The 13,401-nt window shown below is 30.1% G+C and overlaps 2 protein-coding genes across 5 annotated transcripts; one reads left to right on the top strand and one right to left on the bottom strand.

Annotated features, from left to right (window-relative positions):
• Window positions 1–20: 20 nt before the first annotated feature.
• EloB (transcription elongation factor elongin B) lies at window positions 21–3,725 on the bottom strand. 2 transcript variants are annotated; one of them, XM_074136871.1, is made up of 4 exons: window positions 3,528–3,725; window positions 2,842–2,935; window positions 2,619–2,763; window positions 21–862 (listed from the first exon to the last, which is right to left on the bottom strand). In XM_074136871.1, exons 1-4 carry the CDS (start codon window positions 3,708–3,710, stop codon window positions 751–753), a joined length of 534 nt encoding a protein of 177 aa, XP_073992972.1. In that variant the 5' UTR covers window positions 3,711–3,725; the 3' UTR covers window positions 21–750. The 2 variants fall into 2 exon arrangements, with proteins under 2 accessions (XP_073992972.1, XP_073992973.1); XM_074136872.1 differs by lacking the exon at window positions 3,528–3,725 and adding an exon at window positions 3,076–3,230.
• On the top strand, window positions 3,552–13,333 carry LOC141458617 (uncharacterized). 3 transcript variants are annotated; one of them, XM_074136866.1, is made up of 12 exons: window positions 3,552–3,635; window positions 5,757–5,784; window positions 7,108–7,325; window positions 7,528–7,738; window positions 7,830–7,957; window positions 9,328–9,480; window positions 9,578–9,701; window positions 9,786–9,997; window positions 10,093–10,243; window positions 10,325–10,543; window positions 11,399–11,617; window positions 11,708–13,333. In XM_074136866.1, the coding sequence occupies exons 3-12, from the start codon at window positions 7,152–7,154 to the stop codon at window positions 11,905–11,907; spliced, it is 1,791 nt and encodes a 596-aa protein (XP_073992967.1). In that variant the 5' UTR covers window positions 3,552–3,635; window positions 5,757–5,784; window positions 7,108–7,151; the 3' UTR covers window positions 11,908–13,333. The 3 variants fall into 3 exon arrangements, with proteins under 3 accessions (XP_073992967.1, XP_073992965.1, XP_073992964.1); XM_074136864.1 differs by lacking the exon at window positions 3,552–3,635 and adding an exon at window positions 5,503–5,603; XM_074136863.1 differs by lacking the exon at window positions 3,552–3,635 and adding an exon at window positions 5,528–5,674.
• The last annotated feature ends 68 nt before the right edge of the window (window positions 13,334–13,401 follow it).

Raw genomic sequence — 13,401 nt, 5'->3', positions numbered from 1 at the left:
GCGGTTTGCATTAAAAAATAATAATGATAAATGAATTTTATAATTTGTTAATTGAAATCTATAATATCAAACTCATTTTCACAATTGAACTTATAATATCAAATTAGCAGCAATATGTTTATTCTTACATCATGGAGATCACAATTTAAAATAGAATTATGAATAAAGTGTGTGATTTTTTTTAATTAATTTTTTTTGCTATTTTTAGAAAAAAATATTCCAACATTATTTTTTAGTATAAGTTGAGCATACTACTATTTTCAGTATAGGCTACACAAAAACTTAAAAAATGACTCCATAAAATAGTTCCGAAGCTAGTCAAAATATAAATAAATACTTCTAAATTTTGTACATATAAATAGAAATTTATCGTTACATATATCTGTAAAAAGTTTCAGTTGACTATCTCACAATTTATTCAAAAACAATTTTTTTTTTCTTTTTTAAGAAGGAAATATTGATTGTAAAGAAAGTAAAAATATTTTTGGTTGCAATTGTTTAGAAGGTTGATATATAATTATTATCATTATTGCTAGATTTTCTTCATCCAGAAGCGAAACAAAAATTAAAATTAAATATATGATATAAAAAATATTGTAGAGCAAATTAGATGGTGGAAATGACAAAACTAAAATGCGAGTACAAACGTTGATATAAAACCAAGAAAAATTATGTAATTATATAATTATTTAAACATTATGAAGGCGCTTGACCACGATAGCTGAAAGAGAAGTTTTCTGGATGAATACTTCAGGAGGTTTGCTCTTGTCCATTAGTCTCTTGTGATTTCATTACATAAGGAAGGTCTGGCGGAGATGATAACGGAGCTATATCTAACTTCTCAAATTCTCCATTTTCCATCCTATACGATACAATTAATACATGAATTAACCAATTAGAATTAGATTCTAATTTTTTTTTTAGTGTTAACTGGAGTTTTAGAATTAAATCGGAATATACCGAACACTTGAAAAATTTCTACAAACTGTCAAACCTCTTTCTCTATATGTACTTAGAACTGTCGCATGAGCGTGGTGTTCAACAGTCTTTAACGGGCGATAAATGTTTGAAAGATGAGTTTGGAGAAGCAGAAGTGTGGTTACAAAACATTCCTTAGTAGCATTTATTCAATTGGTTCAAAAAGAAAATTTATTGTATCAGTAATATTTATGTACTTCGCATGCTGGCACGTACAGGAATGAGATGGTCTCGTCTCCCTTTTGACTGGCATTCTTTTTTATGGAGTAGGCGATTGTTTTCTTCGTGAGGAGATGAAGAGGTCAACAAAGATATACTTAGCCAGGTTACCTGGTCTGAGATAAGTAAAAATCTGCCTGGGTAATTATAAACGTAACAGATCTGAGGCGAGCCTCGGCAGTGGAACGTGATGGCCCTTCCAGATGAAGAAACTCCAATACACTTCCTAAGTGATAATGATACTAATTTTAGCAAAACAAGATTGCTGGAAACTATAGGTGCTGGAGAAGGACATACTCTGCCTTGAACCCTCTCAGTCTCTGGGATTTCTCCGATATTTGGATATTTGCTTAGCACAATAGATTTTAAAGATCGCATTGTACAACGAAAACACGAAACAAAATCATTTAGCACTTCCTACTATATAAACTTTATTTACTGAACTATTTCGTTATTGAATTGGAAATAAAATTCATCCGGCTAGTAAATGGGATTGAAATAAAACCAGCACTCAAATTCATTGCGGAATCATTTCCTTAATGATCTCTTTTTTAAACCATCTCTGAACAAAGCATTTCAATTTACAAACTGCTGCTTTTACTAAGTATTAATGTAGCGATATTTGAGAATCGACAGGCAAGACAAAAATCGAAGTTATTATCTACTTACGTGAATTACCACAAAGGAAAAAGAGGAATTTTTGGGGTTATACATTGAGGTGAGCTATTTGCAGCTGAGTGTCCGGTGATGTGCAGTAATTTTTTTTTATAACGAGAGAACTCTGTCCTGTGGCTGACAGCGAAATGGAAAAGGCGCCAATGACCTCAGATGTTGATGAACCTTAAATCTTTTGGATTTGAATAAAATGAACTACTAGCTTCTGAACTTTTATACGATTGTAACTTTAGCTGCTTGAATAATTTGAAACTCAGGGATGGAATTGAAAATTATTGTGATTGGTCTCGTAAATTTTGTTTCGTTTACTTTGATAAATTATTGAACCCGCCGCAATGCAATATCTAATAGGTCAAAAAGTAAAAAAATCGGACAAAAATTCTGCTTCTCCATTTAAACATTTCAGTTAATTGAATAATCTTATATGAGGAATTTTTGAATCTAAGAAAACGATAATTATTTTTCGGTTTAATTAATACGAAAGTTTTCTTAAAATTTGAACTCCTTATTTTTATTAAAAACAACATCGCACTAAACACAAGATGAAGATTAGGTATTAATAGATGTATTTTGCAATGTTGTTCTGGTAGATTGGTGTAATATTTAATTTTGGAAATATTCACTACATTTTAAAAAAAGCCCGTTAATCATTCCTATTTATTTTATACATATGAAGTACACCCCTCACACTTAGGTTAGTTTAATTGATGAAGTACTTATCTGTTTTAAATTTTATTTAAATTTACCTAATTGCTAAGCCTACAGTAGCTGGGCACTGAGCTTTGGCGACACTAGCTACCATTCCATAATCCTGTAACGTTTTATCGTCATCCATTAGTTGGTTATCTTTATTAAATAACTGTTGATTTTCCGGGGGTACTTTTAAAATACCTATACAAAAATTTAAATCAATACATCGCCATCTGAAAGTGTATAAAATGAAAAGAAACTAGCAACGCACGAACTTACCTTCTATTATTCTTTTAAGCTCTAAAACAGAAGTATTATCTGTAGCATCGGTAAAAATACTAAGTTTTTTCCTCCTTATCATTAGAAAAACATCCTGAAAACGTAATATAAGATTTTCAAATCAATTTTACCATAAAAGAAGCAAATACTAAGTAAATTGTCATTGAAAATTTATCTGTGTAAATAAGAAAAGTATTTTTACAAATTATGTTTATAATGCAAAGAATTGCTTACCATGATAAAGAGAAATATTTGATAAAATAAATAATAGGAACTAAACGCAAATAGTTTAACAGGTTAATATTTTATAAAACAAAGATAACCTTCAGCGTACAACACAGATGACGAAAACTTAGTTAACACAAATGCGAATAAAAGCTGCACAAAAACTTTATTCAAGCAATAAAATTATTATTTTACCAAATTAGAAGGAACACAAAATATTTTTTATAATATAACCAAAAGTGATTAAAAGTCTTGAAAAAAAAACATAACTTTAAAGATAAAATGAAAATATACAAATTATCCAAAAACTTAATATTTTATTTTCGTAACAATTGCAGCTTTTTAAAGTTAATAGTTAACACAAATCACGATTCACTTTATTTCCAACAATATATTCTCTATTAGTAAAATAAGCGGGCATTTCAAAAGCAATACAATGAATTTTTTTAGAAAGTACTTACCCCTATTCCTCTTTCCACTGAGGGCAAAGAAGAAAGAGAAGACTTTTCGCTATTAACAGGGGTATCTGAAGTTCTTTCAGAGGAAAGTACTGGTCTGGAGTCTGAACTGTGAGTACTCATGAATATTCCGCGATAAAAATTAACAAACAAAATTAGTCTGGAAAAGAAAGGTTTAGTAATCATGTGACAAGAAAGGTATAACTTATATCGTATTATTTAATACGTATGTGTAGATATTAGAACAAATTAAACAGATGTTAAACATTTGTATTAGTACAAACTTTAATACAGATTAATATAGAAATAGGGCGCACCCTAGGGAACATTAAATTGTATTTAGGATTGGAATAGCGAGGATTCGGTCAAAATTAAAAAGAACTCCGTCTTTTCGTCTCTGTTTTTTGGTCCTAAATATTAATAGTTAACGGTCATTAAAAAATAATACAAATTCATATTAAACAGAATTAATATTTAAAAATAAAAAAGTGTATGTTTGCAATGCTATTAGCTATAATCTTACAAAATATGTCAGAATGAAATGAGACGAAGAAGAACTTGCAAATCAAGGAATTCTACATTTTTATTCAAAGGATGTCTAGGATTTCAGGCTGACTTAGATTTTCTCATCCTTGAAGCCTCTTTCGGTGATGGTCAATGTTTTCTTTAACGAGAGAAAATTGTCTGAGGACTGACAGTGCACTAAAAAGGCAATGATGCTCAGATGTCGCTTCTTTAATTAAATAAAAAAATATAGTAGACTGAATGACTGAACTTTTTTTTTTACTCCAAATAACTTTCAATTTCCTAAATATTACCTCTCGAGAGAGATACAACTCCTTTTTTTAAGCAACTTTGAAGATAATAATATATTCAGATGATTTATTACAAGATACGATTACCGATGAGGAAAATGCGGACTAATGAAAATGACCCAGGGAAACGAAGATATGGTTTGATATTCTGACTAAAGATGCACAGTTCAATCATGTACAACTCGTTGTACGAGGTTTTATCAATGTAAGAAGAGACCATTTCTGAAAAGTACGTGCGTATGTCAGGACTAAAACGAAAAAGTAAAGATAGGCAAGGTTATAACAGTATCACATGTACAAAATATTATTTCCAAGCAATATTCATATTTTCTTAATAAGTACCCAAATAAGCGTCCCAAATATCCAAAACCTTTATCTCGAACACCAATTTAAAATGAATATATCTAAAAAGTAAATGCTGTAGTTGAAAAAATTGTGTATAACATTCTCAACTTTTTATATGTTTAAAGCTATATTGTATCACATTGAAATGTTCTTTTTTGAATTTGTTCTCATGTCAAGTAATTTTGTTGAAAATCTGTTTAATAACAGTTCAAAGTTGCGAAAAAGTTGACAAGATAAGGACAACTGGCAGATCTTGTTAGCGGAGAACAAGATTCGTGGGTTGTAACGCCAAAAAAAAGATATATTGTTCTCACCCCAACTAATTCATTAGTAAAATTAAGTAATCGGCTATTTTTTCAGATGGGGCTTAACGTCCAACTACCGTTAAGGTGTCGTGGACGGGGAGGCAGAAGCACATACTTTACTATTGACCTTTTTTCTAACAAGTAAAAAGTAGCTACTGCAGAATTTGAACTGGGGATCTTCCACTAAAAATCCGCGTTCGTGATCTCTACACCAATAACCGCCCCTCAAATTCATTAGTATTTATTTGTTTATGATTTCTTAATCATACACCTTTAAAAGAAATCGCACTATAGGGGATGCATTAGAAGATATCAAAACCTACATTTCCAGTGTAAAGTACATTTTACATCCGTGAGAGGGAACAACATGTATAATTTTAAAGCAGGTATTATAAATCTCTTTATCTAGCTACCTAACATTTTTATTTGATCTAATCTCTTTTTTATAATGACCTTACGTCAAACATACTTTTTATGTCATTACTTTATATTTGAAGAAAATGTAATTACTGTTATCATTCAACCTTGAATTATCAATGTTATTTTAAAGAAGTCTTTAAAATAATTTCCTTTCTTTTCCTGACTTGAAATGAGTGCGTTTACTTTCATTTTTTGTAAGTGTAGTTTCATTAAATTATGTGCTATTTTGTTTTCAATAGTGGAAATTGTGAATAGTAATTATATTGTAAGTTTTTAAATTATAAATGAAGGAATATGATTTAGTTTATCGTTATTGACTCGAATTCACAATAAATATTTATTTACAGGAAGCTTCGAATTATGATTCACAAATAGGTGAGCATTTATTTTTATATTTGAAATTTAGTTCTTCAGATTAAAAAAGAGATGAAAAACTTATACAATTAATAGATTGTATGGTGTGGATGTTTTACAAGAGAGTTTAATAAATATTCCTTATTGTACTTAATTTGTCACTAGAGTAGGTGCAAATTATATTACTCTTAAAATAGTTCTAACTTGTACATGCTGCTTAAAGTGTTGTTCAATGTCGCCCAATTAGCGCTTAAAAAATGTTGAAACGTTTCACTTTCATATTAAAAAAACTTACAAGCCCTTGAGCAAATGTTAATTTTAATTTTACGATCCATGAGCTTAATTTAAGTTGAGTACTCAAAACGATTTTATACTATGCAAACCACTATTAAAATTAATTTTTCTTATCTTACTTGAGTAAATTGGATCATGGCCAGTCCTTTTTAATAGCAAGATTTAATACCTCAGATCTTATAAAAATGTGCATGCAATCATAAAATTTAAAGTAAAAAAAAAAAATGCAATTTACAATATGTACATTTGAGTCAAATATAGGTTAAGAAATGCTTTTGCGATTTTGGTTTTTCATTATGCAACCAGCCTAATGAAGAAAATAAGCTAAGAAAAGCATTAGTTAGATTAGTGCTAAGGTAGGAATTAGTCTGTTAGATTAGTGCGCGACTGATTCTTCTAAATTTCGATTTGTATCTACCTAAATACAAGTTTTTTCTATACTTTCTCTTATATATGGATCCTTCTCGGCATGAATGAATTGTGCTGCCTGAAGAATGGGAAGCGAATTATTTTCTGAAGGGGAGCGAGAGAACTTGTAAATTCAGTTGTAGAGAGAAAATGATTTTTTTTTTTACTTCATATCCTTTAGGCGAAAGTGAGATTTTAGGATCTTGGCATTCGCTACTTAATTTAATCCTTATTGAGAACTTTTCGAGCTAGATTGACACAGAAGTTCATTTTCAGGAACTCTAATGTTAGACTCACTTGACATGATGGATCTTTAGGGATAAGATGTTGAAATAATTGAACTTTTAATTAAATTTTAATTTGTCTTTATCTTATCAATTTTGCAATCGCTCTTCACCTGTTTTTTTCTGTAAAAGCTTCTTGAGACGTCAAGATAAATATTTTTTATCTTCTCAAAGCAACAATTATTATAAATATCAATTTTCTTTAAATTCCTTGATTGGCTGAATGACAATTTTTTTTTTTATCCCCGGACGCATTAAAAAAAATGTAATTTAATTTTTAGATTAAACTTCAATCCGATAATTCGGTCAATTTTTTTCAAATCAACCTTTTTTTTGTTTGTTGTTGTTGTTGTTGTAGAAGGAACAAATCATCCCTGCTTCAGAGAATGCGATGGTGCTACAATGACTTGTGAATATAATATGACAGTAAGGTCTTCTACTTCTATGAACAAAATAGACTGCGGTAAATGCCCACATTCTGTGGAAGACTGTTCAAGAAAAGGATGTATAACTGCGGGAGGAATTATTAGACCTGTCATTGCAGCAAATCAAAAAATACCTGGACCTTCAATAATAGTCGGTCTAATCTATACTGCAATAACTTTTTGAATAAGTAGCAATGCTTGTTTTCATACATATATATACAATATATGTACAGAAAGCCAAAAATATTGGCAGTTTCAGTGATTATTTAGTATATTTAATAAACAATGAACAATACTCTAACATTATGTATGCATATATTTTATTTGTTTTTTTTCTCCCTAAAAACAAAAAGGTTTGTGAAAATGACAGAATCATTGTCAATGTTAAAAACCAACTAAGAACAGAAACCTTATCGATTCACTGGCATGGAATTCATCAGACTGGTTCACTTTTTATGGATGGTTTACCTTTTGTATCACAGTACCCAATCCAGCCTCTTGGCTCATTCAGATATGAATTCATAGCCGAACCTCATGGTACACAATTATGGCATGGGCATTCAGGTACATATAATCTTAAGTTATATTTTTTTTTATTCAAGAACCATATACTTGTAACGATATATGTTAACAATGACTTGAAATGCAAATTTAGGATTTCAAGAAGCAGATGGTTTGTTTGGAGTGCTAAACGTTAGAAGAAAAGAACCAGATTATATCCAGTCATTGTATGATTTTGATCTTCCAGAGCATACAATTCTAATCTGGCATTGGTTTGATAAGGTAATTCTACTTTTGTAGTTTCGCTCTACGTCATTTGTTCGTAATAGTAACAATAAAATCAGCAGCAATAATATTGCAAAATATTTCATTACCTCACTTTTTATTTTTCACTTAAATGAAATTTAAATTTTTCTGCTTTGGAATACTAAACAGGTCTTTGGACTTCCTATCGGTAACTAATCAAATCGAAGTTACTTAGGTTTTTTCCCTCCTAATTTCATGTCTTGGTTTACTTTAGACACTAGGGATTTCAATCCGAATCTTTTACGCTCATTATGAAAAAAAAGAAGGGATTTATTAAGGCAAGAGGGCATCTTGAAGCACATGAAAATATGTATTAGTTCACTAGAATTACATAAAGTTTAAGGACAGAAACGTCTTCTTAGAGAGTTTCTGCGCCACGTGGAACCTTGTACACCAGGGTTGAGCAACCCGTGGTCCATTAAGAGTTCCATAAAAAAATTATAGTACAATAAAAAATAAAAAGAATTATAAGTGAAATTATAGTAATTTGTAACTTTTTATTATATCTATACATATTTTAACATATAACACCAAATCCAGACGATTAGTAGCTAAAAATCAATGCTAAACTTCTCATTAAATATGTAAGAACGTAATCTTTTTCTACATAATAATAATTTTTACCTAAAAATCTAAAGAATAAATTTTGTTTGAAATTAAATTGAATTACATCTTTACTTTTGTACTGTTTACCTTTATCATTCAATGTTTTTATTGAGTATTATATTTTATGCTCTTCTATGCGGCCTGTGCAACATTAAATTTATAACTGGCCCGTTGTAAGAAAAAAAAGGTTGTTCATCCCTGGTGTACACAAACAATATGTAACCCAATGTCCATTTAGAAATCATACATTTTATACATTCGCTGATTCGCTAGAATACATTTGGATCACTTTCTATTCCCCAAATTCCTAGTCATATACCATGATACCTGAAAGTGTAGTTTCTTTTACTTTTAAACTTCCTTGACTATCTTACTGGCTGAGAACCATGGTTTCTATAACATTCTCCGTAGATCACGAATTTCTTTTTTTTTACAGCTTTGTAGATAATTAGGTGTACTTTCGTTGCACTGAGCGCCTGGGAAAGCTTGAATAATGTAGAAATTCATTATTATATTTGTAATTTGCATAAAATTAGTTTTTAACTTTGTTTCAGTTTTCTATTTTTTTTCTTAGAAATGAAAATTGAGTTGAAGAAAGAATACTTATAGGGACAATAAGAAAAAATGAAAAGTATTTACATTTTTCCTCCTTCCTGAAATCAAAATATTCTTCCAAAAAAACTTTTTTACGAAAATAATTTTGAATAGAAACTTACATTTATTCATTCAAAAACCTTTAGCCTACAGGAGATGAATTGCAAACAGTTTTGCATCAGAATGAAAGTATTTATGGCTACGGGTTTTTAATAAATGGCAAAGCAGCTTTGAAGAAACATGAATCAGCAGATGGATATATTGCCTATACACCTCAGGAAACATTTTTCATTACAAAGGTAATTGCAAAGGAAGTCGAATTGTTTCCTGAAAAATTGTAATCATTCTTAATGACAGTTTATTTAAAAAAATAAAATTTTTCTTTCACTACTTCAGGCTAAGCGTTATAGATTCAGATTAGTATATAACAGTGCCATATATTGTCCGTTACAAATTTCTGTGGATAATCACAAAATGAAAGTATTTGCAAGTGATACCAGTCAATTTCAACCGGTTGAAGGTTTGTTAAGCTAATTTGAAACAAAAACAAAAAATTGATTATTCGGATTTCTTACGAATATTTAGTATCCTATTAAATTTGCAGTCGACAGCCTCATGATAAGTTCTGGGGAACGTTTTGATTTTGTGTTGACTGGTGACCAACCTGAAAAATGTTATTGGATGAGAATAAGAGCATTGGGCGACTGTGGTGAAAAGAAAAATAAGCTACATCAAGGTGCACTTGTTTGTTATGAAAATAGAAAAACTTTTGAAGTGGAAGCACTGTCTTATGAACAAGGGAAGAGAACTGGAGTTGTATGTAGTTCAAACAAGCAATCGTTTTATAAAATTCATTTTAAAAAAATCAACCAAAATTCTGTATATGTAAATATTTTTTTTTGTGATTTCAGCTATTAAATCCTGCTGAAACGTTAACTCAAGATTATTCAAAAAATAAATTAATATTTTTTAAAGATCTAAACAGTACAGAAATAGAAGTCAATCGCTATAATTCAACACCGAATGTAACATTTTATATTGAAATTAATACCAAACCAATTTGTAAGAAATTGATTTAATAATACAATTTCATTATAAACTAAAATGCTTTGTATATGAAATTAATTCGTTATTTTGTTCTAGATGAACTACGTTATCCCGGACCATGGCATCAATTTAATAACATTAGTTTTCTTTTTCCCAATCAATCTTTTTTGAGAAATCAATTGAAAATGGATGAAGTACGGTTGTGTGACGCTGACCATAATACTACTGATAGCTGCGGTGACAAATTCTGTGGTTGTACTTACATAAAAAAAATCCCAACAGGTTCCCTTGTTGAACTGGTACTGTTTGATACAAGTAAGTGAAATTTATTTGTACTAAAAAGCAGTCTACTTTAGTATTATACTGAATGACTTGAAAGGCACTATTAAAAAAAATAAAAATAAAAAGAAAATCGCTGCAAACTTAAAAAAAATTGGTTCAGTCCGCTAATCGTTACTATTTACCGTTTCGTTACTATAACCGTTATTATTTATTTCGTTCTAGGGTATGTCCAATTGTATCTTCATGATTAGTCTGAAAAGTATCTTGCAGTGACCATTGTTCGATAAACGTTCTTAGTCTTAAAGTCCTTAATATCTCATCAAATGCAGAATACTCTTTCCTTTTTCTTGAAGTAGTGATTAAAACTTGACTGATCGAATCGTTTCATCGTTTGGATTTGGGTTATTGACTTCAGTTTGCTAATTGTATTTAAAAAAAATAAATAAATAAAAAATAAGGCAAGAATTTAAATAATTATCGAATCCAGCAGCTGACCCTTAGATTTTCTCTTCCTAGGAGCTTCTTACAGCTCACTGTCCGGTGATGGACAGTGTTGTCTGTAACGAGAGAACACTGTCCGGAGGCCGGCAGTGCACTGGAAAAAGCTCCGGGCGCTAATGACCTCAGCTGTTGATGCGCCAAAAAAAAAAAAAAAAAAAAAATTATCGCAAATTCCAAAATTATTGTATGTAGGATTTCCAGATCCCTACCTTTCCATTCGTTCCTTAGTTCCAGAAATACATTAATTTTATTATAAATAATGAATTCTGGAATTAAAAAGTTGATACTGTTTAAACAATTTAGTTAAACCATTTTTTAAACATTTTTTGAATAATCAGGGCTTAATTTTAATGTAATTTGTATAATAAATGGAAAAATAATTTCAAGGTAAAAACCGAGATCAAGATCATCCAATACACATGCATGGATACCAATTTCATGTGGTGAGTGAAGGAGCAATTGGTACTAATTTGACACTAGCAGATATTAAATATAGAAATGAAAATGGTTTAATTCCTAAGAAATTGGAAAATGCACCATCTAAAGATACAGTATCAGTTCCGAATAATGGGTTTATTGTATTAAGATTTGTTGCTGATAATGTTGGTATGTAGTAATTCGATTTATCTGAATGCCATCTTTGATATCTAAGAACTAGATGCAATCTTGATTTTAATTTCCCTTCATAATTTTTAGGATTTTGGATATTTCACTGTCATGTAACAAATCATATGGAATTAGGAATGGCACTATTATTTCAAGTTGGCACTAGAGAAGAAATTTTAAATATGTGCACAAATAGTAACCAATGTGATTCTTGGTACAATGAAGGTGCTCATCTACACTTCAACTGTGTTTATTTATTTATAATATTCTTAATTTACTTAATTTTGTAATAAGTCTTAGACAAATGGGAAAATACTATTATTTCCGTAAGATTTGAACACAGACGAACTTCCACAAATTTGTTTGTTATTAATTAAATCGGAGAAAAATAAATTTAAATTAGCTAGCTACATTGCTGATTGTGTTAAGTAATGTAGTTTCATTATATATATAAATATTATATATAATTAAAATAATGCTTTAAATATTTAGTTTACTATCCCACTTTAGTGAAAATCATTGAATGAAATAGAATGTGATATTGTCCTAGTATTTCACTAGTAGGACTAAAAATTATTTATTAAGTTTTCATTATGAAAGATTATTTTAAATACTATTGTATCACATAATTTTGTTTACAATTAATTATTTATTCAACTAGGTTTCTCACTTAAGAGTTTTATATTGTTTTCATTACTTTCAACAATTTTTTATACCTTTTATGTTTATACCTTATATTTTAAAATCACATCTAACCAACTCCTGTCTGGAGTTATTCTTGGACAGCAGACTAACTTCAAACTCGAATTAAAAGATAAAATTTAAATAGGAGATAAAGACTTAAAGAACACTACTTAAACCGAATTCCACAGTGGCACTCCTACACATCTTTTAAGACCCAGATGGATATACGGAGCGGAACTGTTGGCCAAACCCTTTAACATCCAGAAAATGCATTCCTACCAATTCAAGGTCCTCAGATGAATCGTCAGTGCTCCTTTCTAGGTTCAAATGATACACTCTATAAACATATCGTTTATTTCTGAACTAATACGCTCTCGATGCCTTATTTCCCTGACTAATCTATCCAGTCAGCCTGATCCGGTTCCTCAAACCCTCTTTTCCAAAATCCGCCCCGACAACCCACCTCGGCTCTTGAAACGGCGTAGACTCCGTTCGAGATTAAGTTTGGCCTTCATTTCTCAAGAGTTCCAGCAATGGCTGGTGTCTCCCATCATGTCCCCAAAGTGTGAGGCGCTTGGCCTCATTTTATATACTATAAATAGTTATCATATTACAATATTTATACAATACAAAAAAAAAAAAAAAAATTCTGTTATTTATGTACAAATAAATGATATGCTGGCTGTATGGTGCTACCGATGCCAAGAAAGAAAGAAAAAAAAAAAAAAAAAATTTGGTAGATATTTCAAAATCGTTTCAGGATCCAGGAAAAATCACCATACTCCCTTTTAGTCGAACTCATAACATTGGTTATCCAAGAACGATTCTAAAGTTAACCTTTCTTTTTACCAACTTGTTAACCTAGAGACCCAGCTACCACTCTAAAGATTAATCTATATTTTGTAATAATTTAGTCATTACTAGTCACCTGTTTTTGGTTTATAGTTGTTGAATATTATTTTTTTTGTTTAAATTGTAAGATGGTATAAACCCATTTGTACATAAATAAATGAACATTAATTGACTGAACAATCATCTATCTTTAGTTTATACCTTAGTGTCAATCTTTTTCCAGTTCACTTTTGTATATTATCTCTAGT

This window comes from Rhodnius prolixus, unplaced genomic scaffold, assembly GCF_049639745.1.
Source record: "Rhodnius prolixus isolate KJV_2025 unplaced genomic scaffold, Rpr scaffold_5, whole genome shotgun sequence".
Lineage (NCBI taxonomy): Eukaryota > Metazoa > Arthropoda > Insecta > Hemiptera > Reduviidae > Rhodnius > Rhodnius prolixus.
The sequence above is the reverse complement of the archived record's forward strand: the minus strand, read 5'-3'. Positions and strand labels throughout refer to the sequence as shown.